The 27,712-nt window shown below is 46.0% G+C and overlaps 1 protein-coding gene across 3 annotated transcripts in view; it reads right to left on the bottom strand.

Annotated features, from left to right (window-relative positions):
- The window catches only part of MARK2 (microtubule affinity regulating kinase 2), a 72,228-nt gene extending 46,134 nt beyond the window's left edge, over positions 1-26,094 (bottom strand). For 2 of the 3 annotated variants that reach the window (XM_057725888.1, XM_057725882.1), the window contains exon 1: positions 25,467-25,926. Coding sequence is in view for 2 of the 3 variants with exons in the window: in XM_057725882.1 (XP_057581865.1) it covers positions 25,467-25,520 (54 nt within the window). In the remaining variant the exon portion in view is untranslated. Of the gene's footprint in view, positions 1-25,466 lie in introns of all 3 variants that reach the window. The other variant, XM_057725890.1, reaches the window with a different exon arrangement.
- Positions 26,095-27,712: the final 1,618 nt, after the last annotated feature.

The raw sequence follows: 27,712 nt of genomic DNA, 5'->3' as shown, positions 1-27,712 counted from the left end.
TGGTTGTCTTGAAGGAGGCAAGCAGTCAAGTTTCTAGCTCTCCATCTCTGAATTCATTGCAAGAGGGCAGGGAAGAAAGGATGGCTGCAAAAGGAATACAGATCCTCCCCAACAAATCCTGAAGGGCAGCTCTAACTGCCAACAGGCACGGTGGCTTAAATAAAGACCCAAAGATTGAGAGAAAAAACGCACGCAGGATACCTCTAATCAGAAGAATCTGGCTGGGCAGCAGCAGGCCACTGCTACCCATCCTGTTGTTCTATCTAGTCCATGCAACCACCAAGGACAAGGACAAAGACCCTACAGGAATAAAGGGGTTTCTATCAAGAGAAAACAAAGGGGCAAAGTCAGGAATTATCCAACACCATCCAAAACACTTAGAACAATGCCTGGCATACACTAAATGCTCATGACATGCTAGCTATTATTACTATAATTCCATATGCTTTCCCAACTTACTCTGTAGGTTGCCTGAAAAAGACAGGGCTTTTGGCTTTAACTTCTTTACCCAATGCCCACCACAACCTCTCTATTCTCCAAAAAGAGACGGACCTTTCAAACTGGCCTAGGAAAGTGCTACAGTCAAAGACCAAGTTCTGGTCATCTATTTGCACAGCTCAGACTTGGACGTGGGTTTCTGGCAAAGCCAGAAAGGGCTCCAGCAGTTCAACTGTTTTATTCTTTCCATAAAAGGCCACTCTACTTGTCCCAGATAAACAGCACTTTAAACACACACATCCAGTCACAGGAGGGAGGGGATACGGGGATCTATGTATAAATACAGCTGATTCACTTTGGTGGACCTCAAAAGCTGATACAAAAGTGTAAAGCAATTATATTACAATAAAGAGCTTTAAAAAAAACAAACAAACAAACAAAAACACACACACACATCCAACCCTAGGAAAATCCCGAGTGCACACCACAGCTCCTGAGGTACAATGTCAATAATCTTGCCAAGATTTTCTAGGTATATGGAACTGGAAACATTGCAAATTAATAGTCACAATGGGAAATGTGACTAGTATTTAAGAAACACACACACACACACACACACACACACACACACACACGGTGTGGCTAGAGTCTCTGATTGTTATGTACTGAAGAGCACTGCCTTTTCTGTAGTGAGATGAGGGAAACTCAGAGCAGGAGCAGTGGGGGTGAGCGTGGGGGTGAACACTTAGCTGCACTCCCAGCTCCCGAGTGTCTCTGGCGTGGAGACTCAGCAGCCTTCCGTGGCAGCCAGGCTCCCATCACCAGCTGTCCTTCACACGACATAACAAGATCACTGTTTGGGAAGATGGGATTTTCGGTGTTGGGTTTTGTATCCCATGAGCTAGCATGCGTCTGTCTCGGGGCAGTTTCCTGAAACAGCTGCATGTCCTGGGCCCCTGCAGACAGGATTCGAGACACAGGAAATAGATAGATGAAACACCAGAAGTAGGAATTCAGGGGTGATAAAGGTAAGAAGGAATGAAACTGTCTAGCTGTCCTTTCCTCACTCCTATCCCACAAGAGCTGACTTTTCCTACCTGCCTCACTAAGGGATCACATACACTCCTGTTTCCCTTTGCTGGCAGACGCAGGCTTCCTCCTGGCATCTCCACCCCTTTACCCTGACAGCTCTACCACATCAAGTGCCTGTGGTATCTAAAGCTGATGCTGGCTACCCCATGAAGAGATAACCAAGGTCATGTGAGCTGGCCCGACACATTCTGCTGCACTTGTTTATGGGCAAGAGGATTAAAACAATCTGTCAGGGGAGGGAAGGGGACAAGCCCTGTAGACAGCGCAAGCACTGGGAACACCGCACAGAGGCCTCCCACCAAATCTTTTGCTCAAACATAAAGCATAAATCTCTCACCAAACACCTAACCAGCTAACTATGCCAAATACCACTTCTGATCCAGTGACCTTGAGGCACTGCTCCATTTCCCCCAAGTTCTTTGTATAAAAGGTTTGGGGTTTTTTTTTGGGGGGGGGGTGTTGGGGAGATTACAGGGATGAGCAACATAGGACCCCATTAAGAGTCCCAAATTAAATGAATACCCAAGCAAAGGCTTTCTGTCTCACCAAGATATATATATGTGGCATAGGGCTTTAAGAAAGAGGGGTGCTTCCGCAGTACTTTTGCATAAAGAAAACACTCAGTTCTCAGATGCCTAGATGACCAATCAGAAGTCAAACTACCAAAACCGAACTTCCTATGACCAATTCTTGCCCTACTCAAAGTCAGAATTGGGAGACCAGTCCGGTATAGCTCCAGGGCAGAGGGGCTCAGGCAGCCACGGAGTCAGGGAGGTCCTCTCTGACCAGAGGGTTAACCTCACAATGACATCACTAGCCACCAGACACAGGAAGGAAGGGGGAAGGCAGTCAGCACCTGAGCCTATGGCCCTGTGGCTCCAGGCTGTCTGGGCTCTCCACAGGGTTACCGCAGAAACTGGCCCCTGGCTTTGATAAATTGGATTCTTTCTCCCCTGCTCTTCTACGAAACCATTTGTCATAGACCCTAAATAACGAAACTTCTCCTCTTAGCAGGCTGGGGTTGCTACCATCTGGTCTCTGCCTTATGCACTCAAGCCTCAGCAGCAAGAGGATGTTTCCATTTGGGTGCTCCCTTGGCTGTCCGGAGAGGTCGGCAGAGGGGAACTAGGGCAGCACCCTTCTCTAGCCAGCCAGAAGGGGACGTGAAACACCTGCTGGCAACCTCTGCTCCCTCTCCAACCTCCCCTTTCTAGCAAAGGAGTAGCTATCCCTTTCCTAACCTTCCACCCATAGTCTCACTGAGGCCAGGGAGATGCACCCATCCTATGAGAAGTGGAGGTAGTAAGTCCAGCTTAGGAGCTAAAGAACCTGGCTCAGGGAAGGAAGAGATATTGTGCTGCAAGGGATTCCAAGAATAAACTCCCCAAACCGCCCACCAAGCTCTTCTGAAGAGCAGGAGTATTTAGAAGTGCTTTCCATTTCCCCACGCATTAGAGAGGAGGGTGGCCTTGGGCAGATACACATCTGGCTGGGTCATCATCTCCCCTGAGGAGCCCTGGTCTCCCTAACACCAGAATAAGTCCACACCTGCCACCAAGGACCAGCCTGAGACAGTAACGTGCTCCAGAGTTCACATACTCACGCGTCCATTAATCTTCCTCCAGATCGCTGCTGTCATGCAGAGCAGTGAGGCGGGCTGAGTCTCGCTCTGAGCCCCTGAGCCGGTCACTCCAGTTTGCTTGGTGTATTGGGGGTGGGGGGGGGGTGGAGGAAGGGAGATTATGATTCTCTACTTTCAAGCCCTGCCCCTAAAATCAGGGAGGGAAGCAGCTGGGTTCCTGCTGCAGGAGAGCTCCAATCTCTGGGCACCACAGAGCCAACCAGCTGCATAAGGAGAACTCTGGGGAACGTGCACATCCAGCACGCTGGGAAAAGGAGGGGAAACCAACCCGTGGAGAAGTGGGTTGGTCTCCTGCCAAGAACTTTGAATGGTACTCCTATCAGAACTAGAACACAACAGGAGGTAGGCAGGTTTATGGTCTCTGGGGGAAAGGCAGGAGGGGAAACAGTAAAAGCCAGACTAGCATGGGAACAAAACTTGCTCCCTGGCAGGAGAGTGGACAGCCCAGCTGTCTGCAAAGCAATGGCCACAGGTAGTCAAGTGAAACGCTGTCCCGTTACGCCTTTCAGAGGCAGACAGTCTACACTCTATAACCTTAGGTCAGTTTTCACACATTTTGCTGGCTGTGCCCTGAATCCTGCAGTTTGGAGCATGGTCATTTCTATGACCCTATAAGTTAAGGTCCATCACTCAAGCACCTGTGTCCCTGACTGCCAATGACAGGAGGAAGAGGGACTCTCGCTGGCTGTGTTGTACACAGTAGAGCAGAAGCCACAGATGATGGCCCCTCTCATGGAGAGGGAATGCTCCTCCTTTGCCGGAGCAGAGTCCAAGGGTGCCACAGAGAGGTGCTGTTTAGCGACAGAAATGTCCGTCAGGAGTGGCAGGAGAAATGGCCACCAGGTACTTCCTCTTTCTCACCAATTGCTACCACCAGCCGCCACAGGCTGCCTCTGAAGAGCCTGAAGAAACTCCGGTGGCAGCAATGGCCTGAGAAGAGGGAAATGGGTCCAGAACCCTGGGCTTGAAGTAGCCCCACAGTATCCTCAGCAAGCCCTGCTCCAAAGCTAAAACCAGTCCCACCTGCCAGGACTGAAACCCGGGATAGCCTACCCTCCACCCACACTTGCATGTAGAAAAACCAGTCCCTCTTACTCTACATGGGGTGGGGGTGGGGGTGGGGGGGGGAAGACAACGACACATCAACAGTCATCTCAGCAGGACACCTAGCACTGGGAACAGGAAGCAATGGCTTCATATTCAAAGTGCCTCTTAAACACACACACACACACGATTTATATGTATATGTACACATGTGTGGTAAATGTCTATATACGTGTATACAGATATACCTGTAAAACTGATTTTCAGACCCAAATAGTTTCTAGATTTTTCCTTCAGCTGGCTGGCTCCCTCTCCCTGCCTGCAGCTCCAGCCTTGCCCTTGTCCCTTCCTAGAATCTCACTCTGGGCTCCTGCCACCTGTCTTCAAATGTTCTCTCAGACCTCCAGGCCTTTGCCACCGCCGCCTACTGTCTGGAACACTTTGCCTCCATCCTCCGCTCCCATTCTTCCTGGTTAGCCTCAGCTCAGATATCAGGTCCTCCAGGAAGTTTTCCCTGCTCCGCCTCTCTAACTTCACAGGGTCCCTGACATGTCACTCTGGGCATCCTAAGGATAGTGGTCTTCTTGCACTAGGACGTCGCTCTTGCAGAACTGGCCTGTCTCCTTCACAACTCTTCGTGGCTGTCTTGTTCACCACTGCACAAGACTGGGCGCAGCCTAAGGGAAATTTCCAGGGCTTAAGTCAACTCTGTGTCCTCAGTACCCAGGCATAGTGCCTAGCTAACAGGCTTTCAAGAAATGCTTTCCTAATTCATGAGAGAAAGTCAGGGTCAGGGTCTTCCTGGTTTTTTTGGAGCGACTCTTTACCCAATAGTTCTCAGCACATCTCTGCTCCACATGACTGCTTCGACCTGGGCCAGGGCTAGAATGCTGGTGCTCATTGCTTTAAATCCATTCTCAAGGGCCTTCTGGTGCCTCTACAGACACAGTCTCTGGCAGGATTTCAGAGCTCATGGCCAGTGTGTGGAGCTGGGGCCTTCTGCCCTTCCACCTGTCCTTTCTCAGCCTCCCCTCTGCTGTGAGGGCCACAGGTAGCTCCCGCACAGGCCTTCTAAGCAAGATGAGTGCTTCTGAAGTGGAAGCAATGGGGGGTACAGCTCGAAGTCCTTGAGAGAGTGAGTCTAGATCCAGCTCCACCCAAATAAGTTCTTCATCCTCTTGGGACTTATGTTTTCCCACTTGTATAATGAGGGGCTGGAGATGAGCTCTGAGGGTCTGTCCTAGGTGGATGTGAGGGCTCTCAGCCTCTGTGCTCATAAGCCTTCCAGCCCTGTCCCTGAGACCACAGCAGGAAGTGGGCATGGTCTGCACGTCCTGAAGACCACATCCTGACCTTGTCTTATATCAAGTCAACCTGCCTAAAAGTCTGGCTCCATAAGTAAACCTCACCTAACATGTCTTGGACACCAAGCTCACACACTGGAAAATCTCTTCTGCCTAGGGCTGAGGAAATTAAAGTTAAGCTAGGTGACAACTCTGGACTTAGAAACATTACAACCCTGAACTCAGGGTGCCCCAGGCAAGAATGCTCTCCCTCTCTAGACTTCATTTGCCCACAATTTACAAGCTCCTCACCACTCCCAGCCTCTCTGCATACCACGAGTGTGGCCACAAGGTGCAGGAAAAGGTACGGTGACACACAGTCTACTTCCAGGAGGCCCCAGGGCTCTGCAGCCTTAGTCTGAGCAGCTGAGTAGGCACAGCCCCTGGTAGGGTAGGTGGCACACCTAGTGCCTAGCACCAGCCCCACCCCCCGCCCCCAAAGCATGATTCCCTAGCAACCTGGCTCTTTGGAGGGCTCCTGGGTGGGGAGCTGCCTGCCTGCCCACTATGGTAGCCGATCCATGAGGAGAAACCAAGTTGGCAAAGCCCAGCAAGTAGCAGTTTCAGCCTCCCTGCCCAGAGTGGGGGGAGGCGGAGGCAAGTCCAAGCAGACCAGTCCAACAGGTCCTTTTTCTACCACCCTACACAGGCTGGTGCCTTCTGCACTGGCTCAAAAACAGGAGCCTCAAAACTCAGCTGGAGCTCTCACACCCTGAGTCACAAAGACCAAGGAATCAAGAAGAAAGTAGAAAATGGTCTTCTCATTCTTGCCCTACCCATAATGGTCCTGGAAAACGTGCTCCCTGACTTCATAGCTCTTAGTCAATTCAGAAAAACAACTGATCTCCTGAGATGCTCAAAGAAAAATCTGGGTCCACACCACCAGCAGGGCTGAGGTAGTGTGAAGTCAGTTCTTCCCGTGCCATGCTCCTGAGCTTCTCTCCCACTATAAATAACTCCAGCCTTCAGATACAGACCACATGAGCTCTCCAACTCTGGACACTCAGTGCACCTTTGTTCACCCATCGCAAAGGCAGGAAAGATGAGGTCAATTTAACCAAAAGTAACAACGTAGCCAGAGATACTGTGTGTCAGGGGCAAGAACAGAACTCAGCAAAACCAGGAGGGCTTGGCTTTTTCACTGTTTCTTACTTCGGGAAGCCAGACAGCGTGTCCCCAGCAGTGCACTCCCCCACTGTGGTCTCCTTTCTGAATTCTTAACACAATCTGGTAATAGGATAAAATGTCCCCCTTATCCTCTCCTGAAAAAGTTGTTCTTTTTAGTCATTACTGAACTTATTAAGACACTGATTAAGGCTTGTGACTTACATGGCCAAAAATTGGACAGACAGATGTCCGATTCACAAATCAATATGGACACACTTCCCTAAGGCTGGTGGTAAGCGAAGAATAATACCCATGTTGCAATTTTTCTTATTTTTTTATTTCGCAAATAATTCATTGAGAGATGATCACGTGCAAAGCACTTTAACAGACTCTGGGGGAGGAAGGGATACGAGAAGGATAAAATAAGCCTTCAAGAAAGCTGACTACCTAATTGGAGAGAGAAGCAGAAATCACACTGTCAGACCAAATCCAGGAACTAAAGTTACAGTCTGCCTATGCCCTCCAATTTACTAGAAGCCTGTAGCTTTTGTTGTTTTCAGAGAAACCATGGGCTGAGAGATTTGAAGATCCTAGGTCTTGCTTCTAGCTAGGACCATGAGTTCTACCAGGATCTTTCTAAACCCTGAGACTTGGGACTTCTCTGGTGGTTCAGCGGTTAAGACTCTGTGCTCCCAATGCAGGGGGCCCGGGTCGATCGCTGGTCAGGGAACTAGATCCTGCATGCCGCAACTAAATGATCCTGCGTGCCACAACTAAAGATCCTGCATGCCGCAACTAAGACCAGGTGCAGCTAAACAAACAAACAAATATTAAACCCTGAGACTTCAATGAATGGGAATGCCCACCCGTTGAGTAGACCATGATGAGAGTCGTGAGATGCTGGCATAAGAGGAAGTCAACCCGGGGAGACTTACTGAAGAATCAAACATTTAGCCTTCCTTGTTTCATCCCCATCTAGAAACCAGAGACAGGCCCAATATACAAGCAAAGATCATATAAGAAGGGCTTAAGCACAAAGTCAAAAATGTTGCTCAGCGCTAAGGTCTTGGAAATGAAGTCAAAAAAAGCCCCTAGCATTACAACAGAAAAGGGTGCTCCTGGGGATCATCTGGAAGGGCTTCCTAAAGCTCTGCATTCAGAGCCCCGTATTTCAGGGCTGGCTGTGACTACAGAGGCAAGTCAATACACTTTTCCTTTTCTTTCCTAATTGCTGGTTGTCAAGCCTGGTCTCCCTCATCAATTCCCATTCAATCAGTGCTATAGCTTGGTGTATACACTAACACCAGTTTTTAAACTGTACCCTTACTCAGCAGGCTACCAGCAGTGTCAGAGTTCTTCTGGAAGGTTGTAAGAAGAAACAAATATTCATCCCTGAAAGTACACGGAAAGAAATTCCCTAGACAAACAGAAGATTCTATGCCATCTTGGGGGGAAAAAACGTTAACTCAGGGCCTGGGGATAAAGATTAAGGCCCCAGTTCTCCTCTGTTGGGGGAAATATAATTCTGAAGCTAGTTCCACTTTTTTTTTAAATTTAACTTTAGTTGATTTACAATATTTCAGGTGTACAACAAAGTGATTCAGTTATATATATGTGTCTGTACACACATATATATGTATTCTTTTTCAGATTCTTTTCTATTATAGGTTATTACAAGACACTGAATATAGTTATATTGTTCCCTGTGCTACACAGTAGGTCCTTGTTTATATATTTTAAATATAGTTCTATCTTAAAAATGGTAAAGCTGGTGAGACTTGGCCCAAATCACCTCAAAACAAAATCATTTCCTAAAATTAAAAAAATAAATAAGTAGGTGAAGGGGAATGGGAATTGGTTTGTTTAAAACCTTTCCTACAGCAGACAGCAGAGGAGCTGCACAAGATTCTTTTGGAATGGTTTACTATGCAGAATTTTATAATGTAAAGCATTCCAAACATGAAACCAGGAGTTCAGCACCTAAACATCTATTAATGAGAAAAAACCTCACACCACAATCATAATGAAGGTTTAACATCAGTGTCTGACATTTTGTCACTGACTGTGGATTTGGCAGCTTGCCCTATCGGCTGTTTCACAAGCAGTTTCTGTGGTTTCAAGAAAGGCAGGGTGTTTGCTTTTAAACACTATCTTAAAACTACACTTCAGAATAGGGTTCAACCATTCCAAGGCAGAAGGAGGGAATGAATAGCAAACCAAATAAAGGAATCTTGTGCTACCAAACAGAAAGGAGGCACACCAGAGGTGCAGGAGAGGAAGGCATTGTTCACCACCGGCATGAAAATGGCAGAAAAGCCAACTTAGCACTTCTTATTACCAAGTTAGAAAATAAGAGATGGCACTAAAGACATGAGGTTAATAAAGGGAAATTTTCATCTTTTCAAAACCAACTTACCTGGCTCAAGTCTATTTTATTTAAAAACAAAACAACCCCAACAGTTCCCCACCAATGCAAAGGCCTGTCATCTAATCAATTAGCAGCCACACCCCTCTGCCAGCATGATGTGGTAATTAAGGTGGAGACTTGTCTCCCTGGGAATACAAGTACAGAAGGGCAGAGCCCCTATGGACCTAACCCATTATGACAGCCTTTTCATTAGCCAGAGAACACTGTCATGCACGCTCCAAGGAAGCAGTGGCCTGCATCCCTAAAGAACACCTGTGTGTGAACAGCAGCCACCTCGGAGGAGAGAGAAAAATGTGCTGGGGGTGGGAAGTGGGGAGGGCAAGAACCACTCGAAAGAAATCCAACAGGCTGTGCTTCTCTAATTCACGTGGACCTTGGTTTTTCCACTGTAACAAAAAGATGGATTCTAAAGTAATTTAGAAATGGCACATAACCATGATCTTGGAGAAGTGAATCAGGTTTGAACACAAATAGAACCATATAGTCGAACTCTTCTTTTTCTGCTAGGGCAGCAAGAGGGGCGCAAGTGGGTAAGTGATGCTTGAATCAAGGGCAGTAGCTCACCTCTTTACCCTTGCCCCATGCTGGTATCTTAAAATCAGCTCAAAATTTCAGAACTTTGCTGATAAAATCAAAACCTCTAACAGGGTAAAAGAAAAGGCACTATATTGTCAGGGGCAGACAGGCAAGTAAATCAAACCATAAACTCATAAACTCTAGTTAACTGAAATTCCACAGAGGTTCACTCTCACTAAGAAACAACTCCAGATGTCTAGGAGGACCACATGCATAGCTTCAGGAGAGAGAAGTGAACCTGAAGAATGACTGACAAATGCAAACAGGAAGTAGTGGTATATTACACAAGCAGTGGGATAAAGAGACAGCAGGATGGCCAGAGTTCAGCTCCCAGGATTGAACTGGCAAGTTCCAAACACACACAGAGGCCTAGCACTACCAGCTACAGTGCTCAGTATCCTTGGCAGTCAAGGCTAAAAGCAAACAGCTCTGGGCTTCTGTGTGTGTAAGTGGTACATAATGGTACATAAAAAGAAAATATTAATTTCATAAGGATAAAATGTACATAGTTAAGATGCACAAACAAAAGTTTTCTTTTTGTGGGGGAGTGAGGTGCTACCGAGCAGGACAGTCAAATCTAAGAATCCAAACTGTCCTAGACTGTGAGGTATGTACTTGTTGGTTACCAAATTTAGGCCTCAAGACTCTGGTTTTTCTAAAGGGGTTCTTGGAATTCTAGAAGATGAGAAGAGAGGAAGAGGAAAATCAGAAGCCAGGATTAATTAATAAGGTTAAAAAAATGTTTCCCATAGCTGTTATGACCAGGGAGCTAAACCCGGAGAGCTGTATCTCCCGCACCATGCCACCTTTTTTTTTTTGTTTGTTTTTGTTTTTGTTTTTTTTTTTGGCACACACGGACTTAGTTGCTCCGCGGCATGTGGGATCTTCCTGGAGCTGGGATCGAACCCGTGACCTCTGCATTGGCAGGCGGATTCTTAACCACTGCGCCACCTAGGAAGCCCACCATGCCACCTTTACAACAGGCCACAGAGGGCAGAAAGAAGCAACATGGGGCAGAAGAGATCGCGCACACACGACTCTGACGCTGGCCTGGGAGACGTCTTGCCCCACACTGACTGCAAGCCAATCCTAAGGGATCTGGACACAACTGAAACCAGAGCCAAAGTGCTCTCCACGGTCAAGAAAGTCTTGTTCTGACACCAACAAACACTCTGGACCACGAGTCTGTCACCTTAAACAAGTTACTCAACATTTCTCGGCCTCTATTTCCTCATCTACAAGGTGGGGAAAATAATAAGATCTACTATCTCACAAAGATTAAATGAGTTAATGAATGTAAAACAGCTAATTAAACAAGTGTCGGAGTAAGTGCTCAATAAATGCTGGCTATTATTATGTCTATAGCTAAAGACTAGCCTCAGGGCAAACTTTGCCCTGTGAGAATGGGTGGGGGCACTGTCTACCCTTCAAGTACTCAGTCCATTGCCTTTAAGAGTTTCCCAACCACTTGGAACAGAGTAATGCACTCAGAGGGCCATCCAGGAGGCACCGTTACTGAGTCACTGCCTTAGCTAATAGAGTGAACAAATCTCCTTTGAAAGCAAAAGTCTATCTTCCATACAGACCAGTGGCCAAAGAGAGAGAAAAAAGCACATCAAGTTCAATTCTGGAATTGAAATGAAAGCCACATGTGTATCTGAAAAGAAACATGCTTTGTGTAAAAAGCAGAGGCTTACGGGACTTGCTGAGTGATGGGAAACGGAGCTGTAATCCTGCAAGTCTATATGTAGACATAAACTGATATAAGGTAAGCACTTGATTAAACTTTTTTAATGATTCAGATGAGAAGTGATTCTGAGCAAAGAAGTTGAGTGTAAAAAGATTTGCTTAAGGCTGGTCTGACTGACTATTAGAGGAGGCCTAAAGGTCTACTATTACCGTGCTAAGGAGAAGCTTTTAAAAGTTTGGATGAATACAAGCAAAAGAACAAGGTGGAAAATAATAAAGTAGTTTAGAAATATATTTACTGCAACTGTATCTCGTAAAGACTCATCAAGTAAAGTTCACATGCTGTTACACACACACCCCAAATCTGCTTACCTCTTCCAGCAGAAAATAAGGTACACTTACATAAAAGTGGGATTTCGCAGGTGTGTTTCACTAAGAAACAGGGCTAACAAAGAGTTAAGTACAGAAGAAATAGGAACAAAATGTGTAGGCCCTGCAGCCACTCTGAGAACAGACTGTTGGGTGTTCTGGCCTTAGTGAGTGCCTGGAGCCTACCAGCCTTCAGCTATTACAGGCACCAAGGTTTTTCAAGGATAGAGGCTAAGCAAGCTCTGCAGTTTTCAAATTTGGAATTGACCAATAGCCAACATATAAGCTTAAAAAAAAAATCTACTGTCATAATCAAATCCAAGTAAGCCAAATGATTTTTTTAATGGGGGGAAAAAAAAAACCAATGCTCTGTATTAGAAGAAGGAAATAAGCCAAATTTGGTTAAAGTCCCTCAGCTCACTGAGAACCAGCTTCCTCAGCTAGATACACTGCAAACCCAGGCAGCAAGTGCCTTCCTGCAGTTTAGCCAGGACTCTGGGAATTGCAAAACAAAGGCTCATTATGAGGTCACAGCAAGTAACCAGCCAATCAAGGACAGGGATGATCCACCCCATACTTGTCTACAAAAGCAATTCTCACACTCCTGTGTGGAGAGCCCTTCATGCTCTTAATTATTAAGGACCTCAAATAGTTTCTGTCGATGTGAGTTATATCTACGGTATTATAACTAAAACTGAAAAAATGTTAATCTATTAATTCACTTAAAATAATATTACTAAACCTATTACAACTATGTCTTAATAACTAAAATTTCCAACATATCAAGTTAATGGATATCATCACAGTAAAATCCAGGTTAACTTTTAAAACATAATTAAAGCTACAACATGGATGAACCCTGAAAACATTACGCTAAGTGAAATGAGCCAGACACAAGACAAATATTATAGGATCCCACTTATATGAGGTGCTCAGAATAAGCAAATTCATAGAGAAAGAAAGTATTAAAGAGGTTACCAAAGGCTGGGGGAGGGGAATATGGGGAATTATTGTTTAATTGATAGAGTTTCTGTTTGGGAGGTTCAAAAAGTTCTGTAAATAGTCGTGCTGGCTACGTTGTGAATGTACTGAATGCCACTGGACTATGCACTTAAAGATTTATTACAGTATAAATTTTGTGTTACCTGTATGTGACCACAATGAAAAAAAAAAACAGAATTAAAGCACAAGGCCATGAGAAAATTTCAGACTACCATAACTGAGGAACACTCTAAAAAATAACCAGCATTCTTCAAAACTGTCAATGTCATGAAAGACATGGGAAGACTAAGGAGACTGTAGAGACATGACAACTAAGTGCAATGTGGGCTCCTGGACTGGATCCTAAACAGAAAAAGCACATCAGGGGAAAAACTGATAAAATCTGAAGACATCTGGTTAACAGTATGATACCAAGATTAATTCTCAGTTTTGATACATGTTCTATGGTTATGTTAATATAAGGGAAAGCTGGGTGAAGAATGTACAAAAACTCTTTGGGCTATTTTTACAACTCTTCTAAGTTTAAAATTATCTCAACATTTTAAAAAACCAAATTTAACTGTTTAAAAATAAAACCTCACAAGGTCAATGCTACGTACTCAAAGGAGGAAACGAGCCAACTTTGGTCAAAGTCCCTCTGGTCACTGAGAACCAGCTTCCTCAGCTAGAACAACAGCAAACCAAGGCAGCAAGTGCCTTCCTGAGGCTCAGCCAGGACTAAACAGGGGCTGGGAATTGCAAAATGTTTTTTTTTTTTTTAATGAAATTACCAAGAAATCAACCAAACAAAGCCAGGAAGAATTAACCCAAGCTTTGTCTACAACTGTGGTTCTTATACTTTTTGGTTTCAGAAAGCCTTTGCAGTATTAAAAATAACAGAGTCCCCCAAAAGCTCTTGTTTATACAGACTATACCTAGCAATGTCTCCATTCATTTAAAAGAACATTAATAAACCCATTACATGTAAACATGTTACTTATTTTTAATGAAAAAACTATTTTCCAAACCACAATTTCACACATACCAAAGGAAGTCCACCTGATGAAGTGATTTATATAATGTGATCAAAACACAATGCTGGATCTCTCCCCCTCAAAAAAACTAACAAACTAAAGAATGAAAAAAGAAAAAATGAGAAAAATTAAAAGAATAAAGAGAAAGGGAAAATGAGAAAAAGAAACAAAATTAGGGAATAAAGAGAAAAAATGGGGGAAATAAACAAACCACAGATGAAACAACAACAAAACCTCATAGGGCCACTGCTGTACGTATTGGAAGAAGGAAATAAGCTCACTCGGGTCAAAGTCTCTGAGGCTCAGGCAGGGATTATTACAGGCGCTGGGAAATGCAAACAAGGGCTCCCTATGAAGTCAACGCAGGTAACCAGCCCAGGACTGAGGACAATCAACTCAGGTTTTGTCTACAACAAAGGTTTTCTCACTTATCGCTCTCAAGAACTCTTCACACTCTTAAAATTTATCAAGGACTGCAAAGAGCTTTTGTTTAGGTGGGTCATAGCTATCAACAGTTACCTTATTAGAAACTGAAACTGATAATTTTTAAAATTATTTTTATTCATTCAAAATAACAATAAACCCATTACCTGTTTACACAAATAACCCACTTTCTTTAAATGAAGAAACTATTTCTAAAACAAAATGAAATTCATAACAAGAGTTGCACTGTAAAAAAAAAAAAAAGAGTTGCACTGTTTTATATTCTTGTACATCTCTTTAACATCTAGCTTAAGGGAAGAGGGCCAACTTCTCACATCTGCTTTTGCATTCAGTGTGTTTCCATATGCTGTTTTAGTTGAAAGATGTAAAGAAAATCTCATTTCACACAGATGTGTAGTTGGAAAATGGAGTTTAATAGCCTTTCAAATGTTGAGGATTGTCTTCTTTGATACTAGACCAAAACTCCACAAGTGGTAGTTTTTAAAGGCTAGCTGCAATGTGCAATTTGATATTGTATCAATGAATCTTTTGTATACTTTTACATCACAATCCATCCGTCATCTTGCGCTCTGAATGGCTCTTCTACCCACTGATAATCTAGGAAATACTCCTTTACCGAATTATGCAGAATTTTCAAGTACTGGCATTTCATACAATATCAAAAAAATCACATTCCATTCATCTTACCACCGATCTCATCAAAAAAGTTTGACAGATACAAGTTTTCCAAAATTCTAATTTTTGCTTGAAAACTTGAATTTTATCACTGGCAACGGTAATAGCCTCATTTTGTTCAATTTCAAGAAAACGTCCACGAAACACTGAAGTATGAACAACTATAGTTTGTCCATCAACTGTTATTTCAAGTAAAAATGATGACCCATGCAGCTGGTTCGGCTCCAACACACAAGTGCATCTTCTCCAGACAGCTGACTGGGGGACACAGCAGCGATGCTCCATGGATACCTTGCCTTCCATCGCTCGGAATATCAGAGACCTTTACTGGAGGGTTGAGATTTAGTAAAAAAAAAAAAAAATAATAACCTTTAGTGCTTCATCCATGACATTCTTAAGTGAAAATGGCTTTTTTAAAAAAATCGCAAGTGTGTAGAAGGAAAGTCCATGACCACGATCACCAGCAGAGTTTGGTGCCGCTGCCTTGATTCATGTGATGGTGCCAGCATTTTCTGTCTCTGCTTCTGCACCAACAGTGCAAATGGTAAGGAAGTCGTTCCAGGATAAACCATGAGAGTCAAAAAAGTTATTCAACCCTCTGCATATTTATCACAACTTGTGTTTGTTGCTGAGCATTGACATAAAATATTTTTTGAAGCGTAGTTGGTGCTGATACAAGTTGAGCCGTGTCTATAAATGTGCTCAATTGTAAGGTGAAAATGAAAGTCTATAAACAAGATATTATCTCAATCTTCACGTTGTGGCTAAGTCTTTAATTGGACGAGTCACAGTAACATATGAAGTGGCACTGCCCTGCACTTTACTGACTTTTCATCCAGTGGGCATTCAGGAACGTCAGCTATTCAAAACTTCATCAGTCTCTCAGCTGTTGGGTGGGCTTTTCCAGGCAAAGCAATAACTCATTCTGTAAGAGGCTTCATTCAGTGACTTTGTCATTTCTAGGTGGAAAAGCTGGAACAAATTTTGGCTTTTAAAGAGACCATGGTGTGTACGCTTAAAACATGTAATTCCTTTTTCTTTAAACTCTGACTGATTGGTCTTGAAATGATACTGCAACTCAACTGGCACCCTAATACTACATGGAAACGCTCTGTCGCATAAGACACAATAAAGTACACAATAAAGTACATTATTAGCATCTGTAAAGCTGAGAAGATAACTTTCATTATGATCTCATTTCTTTTCATTTTGTGTTTACAGTTTTGCCCAGTTTCTTCAGAGTACTTTCCTCTCTTTCACTTGTTGATATGTCCAATTGCAGTAAACAGAGCTGGCAGCTGTGCTGAGAAAACAAGACTTCCAACCTCCCTTTTTTAAGCCAACAATTCATCCTTAAATACAAGAGAAATACTATAAATTTTCTTCTATTTTAGAATAAAATAAAATTAAGTGCTAAAATAAATTATAAGTAAAAAATTTTAAATTATTAGTTTTCCTCAAAGTTTTCACAAGTTGCAAGTTGTACTTACTTCTTGTGTTTCTTTGAAGGTGCCAGGAAAATGCTGGGATTTTAAAATAACTATTTATTGGACAATAATGAGGTTTACAGAGACTATAGCAGGTACAACTGAAGAAAGCTAGTAAGAGCACAGTAGAAGTACTAAGAACAAATTTAGTTCATCACTAAAAACTTCCATATTTACACCTTAAAGCACTACCTTAAAAATTCTAGGAAACAAAAATAAAGAGGCACATATTCCATCAGCCAAGAGTGATGACGCCAACACAAATCATTTAGCCTCTGGAAAACTCCACTGTATACTGGTGAGAGAATGAGAGTGAAACAGGCAAATACTGCATTAATGTTACAATGAAAAGCATTTTGACTTTGTATAGCACCAAAAAAGTCTTAGGGACCCCAAGGTTCCCCAGACTACACTTTGAGAACCAAGCTCAATATTGTGCTATCAAAATTAATAAGTGCCTCCTCAGATCTCTTCCAAGACAGGATCTAGAGTTATGGCATTCCTGATTGGTCAGAGTGACAGCCCAGAACTAGTTTAGACCCTGTCACCAGGGAAACTGGAATGCCATCCCTAATAAGTTGTCAAGTTGCCAAGCCTGGCTTTACTGAGGAAGGTGGCTCCAGAGATACAAAAAGAAAATGTTTTCTAAAGCAGTGAGTCCTTAACTTTACAGAAATCAGAAGAATAGGAGAAAGAAAGGACTGGGTGGTTCTGGGACTCTACATGAAGGAGATCTCAGACTACCAAAATTCCTCTCCTGTGCCATGCCACAAAAGAAGCATACAAACAGGTAAGGCAGTGGGACATGGAGATGAAAACCCAAGATGGACAGTGATAAGGAAGGGAGTTCAAAGAAACCAAACAGAAAAAAAGAAAAAAAAAAAAAAAAAAAGGAAGTAAGACAAGTCAGCAGAGGGGTCAAAGGAAGAGGAAAATGCGTGAAAGAAATATTCCCTGATGAGCTCTGTGAAAGAAATATTCCCTGATGAGCTCTGTGGCGACACGGCTACCTTTCTCCCTGGCCACAGTGTCAATGTGAAAAAACTAAGCAACTTACTTGCTGTTCTGATAAGCCTTTCAGGCTCTAGACGTGGCAAGCAAGGAACAGCAACAGGAACCAACTGAGACCAAAATCTCGGTCCAAGATTCAAAGTCCACAAATCCAAAATTGCTGCTGAGAAATGACTGTTACCCTCCCAGGCCTCACAAAGGGGAGGCTTTATCGTCTCACTTTAGAAAAGCCAACAAAAGTAATAAGAACCTGCCCTTGAAGGCCCCTCTACTAGTGAAAAAGGAACCTAAAATCATCAGCTGCTAAGTTCCCACGTGGTCTTTAAGAGAAACAGGGAGCTTTCTCCTGTTGCCAAGGGGTAAATACCGCACGTGAAGAAAGGAACAGAATGAAAGAAATCCTGGCACTAGGTGGGGCCTCCTCTAACACCCAGAACCCAACAACTCAGAAAAGCCCATGCTCTGGTGACTTCGGGTTTGGCTTTCCAGCCAATGAAGAGACTGCACATCCACCACCGACACCACTACCATTCACAACACAGAAATGTGGGCAGGCAAGAAGGTGGTGTGTTTTTTTCCCTTTAATCAATAAAGTTGCCTAATGCTGATATCTCGTAAATAAATGAACTTTCATTTTTTTTAACAAGTGCTTTCAAAAGTACATAAACCTCTCCAACAGCATCTTATTTTCTTTCAGATAGCTGATTGGTTAAAAAAAAAAAAACCCACACTAAAAATAAACAAATTTAAAAAATCCAGAAATGCCAGGAAAAGCACCTATGGAACCCCAATGGCTGGAAGAAGAGGCCAAGATTCTTCCAGTCATTACAGAGACGTTCCAAAGTACTGTACGTCCCTTATATCGACCTGAAGTTGTGTGGCGCTCAGAGAAAATTCACTAAGTTGCTCAACTGAAACAATGATGATAATTATTACATCCTGCCAGGTATTATTATTCTAAGTGCTTTTTATTCATTAACTCTTTTAATGCTCACAACAACTATGCCTCTAAGACAGGTACTGTTATTACTCCTTTTTCTTTATGGAGGAGCAAACAGGCTTAGAGGGATAGAATAAGCCCAAGGTCACAGTAGAGGCTGACCCAAGATTCCAACACAGGGACTCTAGCTGCAGAGCCTGCTCTGAACACCTCGACACTACTTATTGGAAGTCCAAAAGTGCTGGGATCTCCTTTCAACTCTGCCATAAACGCAACTCACTCAGAATGCTATGCTAGACCAAGAGGGCCTAAGGGGCCCCACTTCCTGTGACTGGAGAACCAGTAATTCAAACTCTTGTGGGCAAAAACAAAGCAACAAGCCACAAATGCTGCCAGTGCTATGTGCAAAGACACTCAAAAGATGGCCATCTGTGGAGAGAAGGTGGGGAAGTGAAAGGGTAAGGGAAAGCCAGGTCTAAAGAAGGTGAAGGAAAAAGCGGGCCGCCCTGCATATAGGATATCAGTAACCAAAACAAAACCTTCAATAAAATGGTGCTCAGAAGCAATGAGTAGACCACTGTGTACCAGCGACAAGGACATAGGCTAGAGCTCTGCTTGCAGGTAGCTTCACTCATTAATCACCAAGTCCAAAAGCACCTGGGAGCTTTCTGCTTAGTGGGAGGCTAAGAAAACAATCCTGCTACATCAGCAACACCCTCAGTCCAGTCGCAGGGGCCTCAGAATCCTGCTATGTCTCCTTGCTGAGGAAGATCCCCTACTGTGTTCAGGAAGTGCCAGCACGTGGTGACTGAAGGCTCCCACCTTTCCTACAGGTACCTCGATCAGGGACACAAACTGTTCCCCGTGATTGAAGTACCTGCTGAACTGCCAAAGATCAAACTCTATGCTCTCTCCTATTTTCTTCTCAGGTGGGCCTGGACAGACAGTCCTTATGCACTGACCCAAAAGGTCTGGGGTCTGGTTGGATTTAGCAGCCAGAACACAACAGTCAGGAGTCAGAGGTCCCGATTCCCTTCCAGATCCACACATGGGGAGCCAAGCACATACCTCCTGGCCAGGCGGAGGGCCTTTTGTCCAGCTGTGAACTGCAAAGAAAAGGAGCTGTATCTTAGAGCTTCCGGTGAAAGGTGTGTAAGACAAAGTTGCTTTGAGCAGCATGAGGTGTGGAGAAGGTCCACTCACTGGAGAGGCCCAGCTCAGAGACCCATTCAGAATTAGGAGGGAAGAGGGTTGTTTACAGACATCGTCCAGACTCATGCCTCAATGAGCAGAGCCCCACAGGAGGCAGATCTTTGTATTGCCAACTTCCCAAAGAGCATAGAGGAAAATAGGCCGAGGTGGCTCGGCTCAAAACTAGCTGGACTGGTTCTACAGAGAAGCTGCTGGTCTGCTCCGCCTTCCTTATGTTAAAAAGGTGGCTTGGAGCCAGTTGTTGAGCCCACCCCCTCCCCCCCCACCCCTGCATTGTCCCACAGGATCCACCTAGCCACCGAGACCAGTGTCCATCTCACCCTCCCTCCTACCTACTTGTGATTCCATGTCTTCATAAGCCTAAAATCAACCATTTGCTGCACAAGAGGAAATAGATTCATTTTTGCCCTCTTCTAATGAGAAGGAATAAGTGGAAGTAAGGGGGAATGAGTGCCAACCCAAAGACAGACATCTGTGGAAAGAACTCCCCACAGGGACCCAGAAAACTTCAAACTCTGTAGACAAAACGGACATCCAGATGAAGGGATCTAGCCTATTTATACCCCTAAAGGAGAAGCAGGTCTAGTGGGCAAGAGAAGGACCTGGGATCCCTCCTTCTCTGAGAGAGAACTGGAAACCAAGGAGCCAGATTTTCTCTCGATGTTTTTTTCAGGACCAGAGGTATCATCCATCAACAGCCCGTACTGAAAGGGCTGTGGTGGGATAGTGATGTTCTGCTCCAAAAGCTAGAACTTTCACAGTTAACATGGGGATAGACGGCCTCTTCCCATGCCACAAGTGGGAAATGGGTGGTTTCCTCCCCCACAAGGTTTGTAAAGGCTTACTCTTCCCTTTGCTGAGATAGAAGGGGAAAATGCATAGACAACACTTCAGTGACTCACTCATGTTTGATGAAGGCTGGGAGAAAGGCTGGAGAATCCAAGCTTCAAGTGCAAAATGTACAAATACTGGAATCTACCATGAAGAAAAGGAAACCCAGCCACCTATCTGGTTTGTCATTTTGCTGAACTTCCACTGAAGGAGGAAGGGCCAGGTTTAAACTCCACCCACCCTTTCCACATCCGTCTCAAGTTTTGCTTTGACAGGAAAGTGGTGAACATGGCAGCAGGACCATGGCTAAGAGAGAACCAAACCCTTTCCACACCTCCTCTCAAAGCAGAGGCCTAGTGGTCACTCTACAGCTTAACCAAGCGAAAGGAGCTGGGGCTGGACCTGGCTATTTCAGGAAAGCTTCATCAGGCTGCCTCAGGGAAGGAAGGATGACCACCCTCCTTGCCCTTTCCATCTGCTGAGGTTACTTCATCCCAATCCATTAATGGGCTTCAAAGTGCTGCTGGGGGAGTCCATTTAGCAGAGACATTATCATGGGGCCAAGGGTGGCGCCCAGCCCCCACCTTGCTTGTCGATAATGGGCCACAAAGTCCGAGGCTTAACTGCACTCTAGGCATAAAATATTCATTTCAGTCGACATAATACATATGCAGGAAAGTCATGGAAGCTCCTGGGAGAAGAGAAATGCCAGCCAGGTGGCTAAGTGCTCAATGGGAAAGAGTTCATGAAGGCATGGGTTAGTCCTGGTCAAATGCCCACTGAGAATTAGGTTGTTCTGTCCAAAGGGGAAGCAGTCTAGTCTGAGATGTTTTTGACTCCCAAGAGCTCTAACCATGCAAATCTCTCAGAAAACAAATTCTCAGTCTTTTCCTACCTCACAGGCATCAATGCTGTTTAAGATATTTATGCTAAAAAAAAATCTCAGGTCCAATCTTTGGTTGCCATCCGAAAGATTTAGTTATCCCTGTGCAAACTTGGCTTTAATCTGAAGCAGGCCAAATTTCAATGACTGCCTTGTATCCATCTGTTTAGCTATTTCCCAAAGTCCACAGACTAGAGAGAAATTATTACAATATACTAAGTAGTTACCTTTACCAGGTTCAAAGGTTGTAGTATGGCAACTCTATGAACTCCAGGGACTCCTAGAGCCCCTGGTCTAACAATCCCTCTTTCCCAATTTCGAGGCTCAAGCAGAAAGTAAGACTATACGGTCTGACATTCACCCACACCCCTGACCAGAAGGCAGCACCACCAAGGAGCCCCTGGCCAGCGTCAGAGGGCAGAGGTCGGAGTCAGCACCCAGAGCATGGGGCTTGCCGCACAGCTTGCAGGACAGCGAGTGAAAAGAGAGCTAACTGAGCTCTCTACAAGACAACACTAAAACCAGATTATTCAGTGAAACATTCAGCCAGAATCAACACTGGAATCCAAGGGATATGTGTATTTGGAAAGGCTCAGTGGTTCTTTACAGGATCCTAAAAGTTAGATTAGCTCTCTCACCCAGACTTCCAAACTCCTCTTCCCAGAATCATCTGAGAGAATAAATAGTGCCACTCACTCCCTGGAAGGATGACAGCAGCCCTGTCCCTCGCCCACTGCAGCAGGGGCAGAGGCGGGGTGGGCAGGGAAAGCCTCTTGCTTTCTCTCAGGAGCCCTCTCTTGTGGTTCCTGAGGCCCAGAGGCGGTGCAGGTCTGAAGCCACGTAGACCCTCTACCAGGTGTTACAGGGAGCTCTCGCGAGCGGCAGGTGGACTCTGCAAGTTGGACCCCTCTCCACTTGCCCATTACTGCTGCTGCTGGCTGGAAGACAAACAGTCATCTTGATGATTGCTTTCACCACTGCCAAGCCTCTAGGCCAAGAGAGCCATTTGGAAAAGTGAACAGAAAGCTCAGCTCACAGATTAAGAATGCCCCAAAACTACCAGCCCCAGGTCACAACCCTCTTTCTGTAAAAGGAAGAGTCTATGACTGTGAAACAGCACATCTGCAATCAGGTGTCACAAAAATCACAATAAAGACAGGGCTTAACTTTCCTTTACCTCCTACTTTCACTGTTAGAAGCAGAGTCGACAGCAAACAGGCAATCTCTCTGCAACACAAGGTTTATTTTTACGCTTCAACGTTTTCCGTGTGTATGTGTGTTTAATTCCGACGTGATCAAAGAACTCCTAGAAACAGCTTCTCATCAGCCACATGTTTTAAAGAAAGAGGGAGAGAAAGAGCAAGAAGAGATCGGAGCTTGAAGACAACCAGTAGAGTTTGTTTACCTATTTTCTTATGAAACCAATTTAAATAAATTTAAATCTAAATAAGGTAACAGAGGACCTCTGGGGGAAAGAAATCAACCCAACCAAATCCCTTGCTTTTTATTTCACAACATTAAGGCTTATGCAATGACCACTTCAGGCAGAATCGCAACAGGACCAAGAAGAGCTTTCTGGCCTTGCCTGGTGGCATGAGCTAGTCCAAAGGAGACCAGTGCTTCAGGCCTCTCTGGTCTTACAACCAGAGGAGCTGCTACTTGTCTTTTTTCTTGTTTTAAAAAATACTGTACCTGCCTGTAAGGTTTTTCCAAATGCATGCTTTCACTAGAATGAGACTTAATATCAAGTCAACAGTGTGGCTACCCTGAGAATGACACCAGAAACGATGAAGTGGATCAGGGGACCCTAAATCCATAGAGTGGAAACAGGGTGAGTAAATCATAATTCGGAACAGGATGACAATGTATGCAGCCAGTGCTCTGGACAAAGTTATCAAGGAGCAGCTTACATTCCCAAATGGTTCAGAGTTGCTATCATAAAATCAGTGGGCGTGCACCAGGTTCCTACTATGCGCTCAGCAGCATGTGAGGCTTGTAGGGAAGAGAAGAAATCAATGCACACAGCACAAGAAAAAGACCATGGCAAGAATATTTACATTGAGTAAACAGCACAAAGAAACCACATTGAGGCACTCTGTTACTCTACTTTGCTGAACACAATGCCCCCCACAGCCTTACTGAGAGAGTAGGCTCTCCACTGCCACTCCCGATGCCTGAGGCTGCCAGTCAGTCACTTGGCCACCTCCTACCAGCTCAGAATCAACAGTCTGGGAAAGTCCTCTGGTTAAGCAGGGTTTACCTGCTAAATAAAGGTTGTAATAGGAAAAGGAATGGACAAGGCAACCTCAAGAGGGCCTCGAGAAAGTGGTTCTCAGTAAGGAGAGAAACAGCTGGCATTTGAGGGAAAGACTGAGATACAGACCGTACTCCTGTTTCCAAAGACCTCAGTGTCACGCAGAACCAACTGCCAAACCCGGTGATGAAACGGAAATCAACCATCGCTCCCTCTCACTCCGTCTCACCCCCAGAAGCAATCAGTCAATCCATCAGTAATGAAAGGGTCAACTACTGCAGAAAAACTTATCCAGAACTCTTCTTGAGTTCCTGAATGCCCAGATGACGCAGAGTGAGGGGGTAACAAAAGAGAAAAACATCGGAGAAATGAAAAGGGGGAAGATTCTCCAGAGAAAAGTGTTAACATGCAAGAGAATATAACAACGGTTCTATTGCACTAGGCAGAAAGAAGGGAACAAGAGGAAAACAGAAAGAATGTAATGAGGGAAAAGGATGCAAAAAGCACTGCAAGCCCCGCAGGAGAAGAGCTCTTTTTTTCAAGTTTTATTGGCCTAGTAAAGTTCTCCACCAAGAAAGGTGTGACAGGCAGGGGACTCTCCGCAGAGCAGGCAGCAAGGGACACAAGAGATGGTGAAAGAAAAGGGAGGAATGGAAAGTGGATGCCTCTCGACTTAGAGGTGAGATGACACAGAAAAGGCTAAGGCTTGGGTGACAGATGACAGCAGTGATTGCCAGGTTAAGGGGGAACTGTGCAGCTCAAGAAACTAGCATGCGGAATTCCTGGCCCGGGAGTTACAAAGACTAGCCAGTAACAAGGGGATGGACAGGAGCATGGGTGGGGAAAATAAATACGATGTCAAAAAGGCAGGGGACTAATATGGAAATGAAAGGCAGTCCTGATTAAGAGGCATAGTAAAATGGGGTGAGGGCAGAGAAACCGGAAGGCAACAAGCAAGGGGGAAGATACTGTGTAAAGTGACAGATCCGGGAGTGAAGAAGCAGGAAAGCGTCACGGTTTGCGTTGCGGTGTAAGAAGTCAGAAAGGCAAGCACGGGGATGCAGCCAGGCCTGGGAAGGGACCGAGCAACAGGTTGCGTCAATGGAGTGGGGCTGAAATAGTGAGTGTCTTTCCTTCCGTAGGAAGAGCCCGGGGAGCAGGCTGGTACAGCACTCAGGGTGAGAAACAGGAGGCCGAGACTTACAAAACCAAACCCCAGAGGAAGAGAACGTGAGGGATCCAAAGACTCTGAAGGGAGTGAACACTGGAAACCCAAAAACAACCTGTGGGAAAACTAGGCGCATGACAGCTGTACGGGAAACACGGAAGCGACAAATGCCAGCGCGAGGCTCCAGGGAGCTCCTGGAGAAGAGAAGGGAAAGTGGTGAGCGAAGAGTAGGCGAACGATTTGGAAAGGTGATGAGGGTGGAGCTGGCGGGTTGCAAGCAAGAGCACAATTTGCAAAAGCAAGAGGCAGGGGAAAAAGCCAGGGAACTGGAAGGGGCTAGGGATGGAGAACACACTCCGGGGCAAGGACCCTGAGGGGGATAACTGGGACTGGGAGAACCGGTGCGGGCGGAGGGCAAGCGAGGCTGGAGCGATGGAGGAAGAGGTGGACAACGACCTGGGGCAAATCGCAGGGTGCTAGTCGAGGAGCAGGAGGGTGGCTGCTTTAAGCGTGGGTGGAGGAAGACCAGAAAGGCCCTGGAGAGAAAAAAGGAAGAGAAGAGGAAGCTGGGGAGGTAACACGGAAGAGCGCAGGAGGGCGGGGGGCGGCAGAAAGACAAGTGTGCAGCTTGGAGTCTGGACGAGGTGGGTCCCAGGACAGGACTCGGAAGGGAGATGTACGGGGCCAGCAGCCAGATGACAGGGCAGCCGAGGCTTACAGGATGGCAGCAGGGATACGAGGAGAGCTGAGGAGGGAGGAGGCTCTGCAAGGTGCAGGGGCCCAGCCAGAGAATTCGGGGAGCCCTCCGGGCTCCTTACCTGCTCGGTGTCCCTCTCGTTCAGCGTGGGTAGGGGGGTCCGGGCGCTGGACATGGCGCCGGTATCTCAGGGGAGGGAACCGACAAGCTTGGAGGAAGGGAGGGAAGGGAAGGCGCGGAGCCCGGCCGGGCGGGGCTTCTCACAGCAGGGGCACCCGCCGCATGGGCCCCGGCCGGGGGTGCGGGGAGGCCGGACTCCGCTCACGCCAGCCCGGGGATGCGCCGCTCGGGCTAGGCCGCGCCGGCTCCGAGCGGCTCCGGACCGCACCCCCCCGACCCCCGGCTGGGCTGTGCCGCCTTTCGGCCGGGCCGCGCCGCTCCGCCTACTCTCTGCCGCCGCAGCCGGCCGCCTGCCTCGCTCCTCCCCTGCCCTCAGCGGCACTGCTCCGCGCCCGGCACACAAGCAGCCGCCGCCGGACCTGCTGCTCCCAACATGGCCGCCACCACCGCCGGCCCTCGGCTCTTTCCGCCGGCAGCAGCCGGAAACATCCGAAGCGGCTAGAAACGGGAGGGGGGCGTGCCGTCTCCTCTCGGTCACGGACTACGGGTGAATTCCGGAAAAACCCGAAGAAGGTATTCCCGGGCACGCGCGCGCCTTCCCGATTCCGAAGACCAAGCTTCGGCTCTGTTTGCGGAAATCCACGAAGCGACTCCGGGTGCTCCGGCCACGCCCACAGGCCTTTCCCCGCCCACTTCAAACAGGCTCTCGGCAGTTTCCGGAAACACCCGAAGCCGCTCCGCGTGCCTTGAGCCGGCCACGCCCCCATCCCGCCCCGCCGCCGGCGACGGTCGTCGGCCATTTCCGGCAACACCCGAGGCTGGGAGAACCTCGGGTCATTCCCTCGGGTGGTACCCAAAGTCTGACTCTTCGTTTCTTTCCGTCAATTTTCGGATATTTTCAAACCTTGAACAGGGAGTGTGGATCACGTGCGCGTGTTACTATTTGACTAAATAGAAAATAAGGCTGTTAGCCGTCCCTGCTGTTGGTCTCCTTTGGTTCTAAAGCAACTTCCTGTCTGTCTGTCCGTTCGTCTGTCAGTCAGCTCATTAAATACATCTCTTTTATCATCCAGCCTATCCATCAACATGTGTGTCACCTGTCAGATGCAGGGTTAGTCTGTTACCTGTCTACCTACCGTTCATCACCTGCTGTCGTCTATCTTGGCTTCTGTTTGCCTATCCATGCACCCCACATCTAGTCCACAGGGCTCCTCAAGGTCCCAGGCAAGCACCAGATAAACGTCCTTGGCTCCCAGCTGCCAGAGGCTGCAGAGATCCCCCCAGCCCTGCATTCCATCTCCAGCTCTGTGTAGTGAAAATGCTGTGTGATCTTGGAAAAATCACATAACATCTCTGTTTAGACTCCTCAACGTCCCTATATTGAGAGAATCTGTGCCTTTGTTCCGGTGATGACATTCTAAATAACATCTTTGAATTTGTTACCTTTTTTTTTCCCAAAAAAGTCTTTTACTTGTTCAAAATAGCACAAAACAGCATTGCACTATGGCAATATTGAGTCACACAAGTTCCCTTTTTAAATATCCCTGTGAGGTAGGGCAGGAGAGACATTCTCATCTTAATTCAGTTATCCTTTCTAAGATAAAGAAACTCATGGGAAAGAAAAGAGAAACTGGTTGAAAATGAGGATTCCTCAGGATGGCTTAAAGAATGGGCACCTGGAGAGGTTCCTTTCCTTCTCTACCCTCAGTTTCCCCATCAAAGAGTTGAGGTCATTAGATTCATGAGCTCTGAAGTCCCTCTCATCTCTGCAGTGCCCCTGACTTTAACAGGAAGTCTATGTGGCAACCTGAGTTCACTCTTCACTTCCCCCTAGACTGTCTCACCAGGGAGGGGCAGTAGGCTGGCTCCTGATTCCTCTGGCTCTAAGTTGCCCCCACCCACTGTACCCTGGACATGTTGGAAAACCAACCCCCCAAACCTACCCTAGCTTCAACAGCAGCTTATGTTAGGCAGAAGCCATAGTCCCCACAAGAGCCAGAGACCAAGCAGCTCAAGCAACAAGTCCCCAAAGGTATAGGAGCAGAGAGGCCCAAGGGCTTGTGGGGAAAGAGTGCTGGTTGGACCTCTGACACTTGACTTCCAACTCCAGCTACAGAATACTGAGAGAAATAGGCAGCCAGAAGCAATGAGAGGATGGTATGAACATACTTCCAAAGTCAACAGGTATGACCTATAGTCCTGGTAAATGCATCGAGTCCAGGACACCTCCCCATGCCCCACCTCAGC

Source organism: Hippopotamus amphibius, chromosome 3 (assembly GCF_030028045.1).
Source record: "Hippopotamus amphibius kiboko isolate mHipAmp2 chromosome 3, mHipAmp2.hap2, whole genome shotgun sequence".
Taxonomy (NCBI): domain Eukaryota; kingdom Metazoa; phylum Chordata; class Mammalia; order Artiodactyla; family Hippopotamidae; genus Hippopotamus; species Hippopotamus amphibius.
Note: the sequence above shows the minus strand (reverse complement) of the source record. Positions and strands in the feature narration are given on the sequence as shown.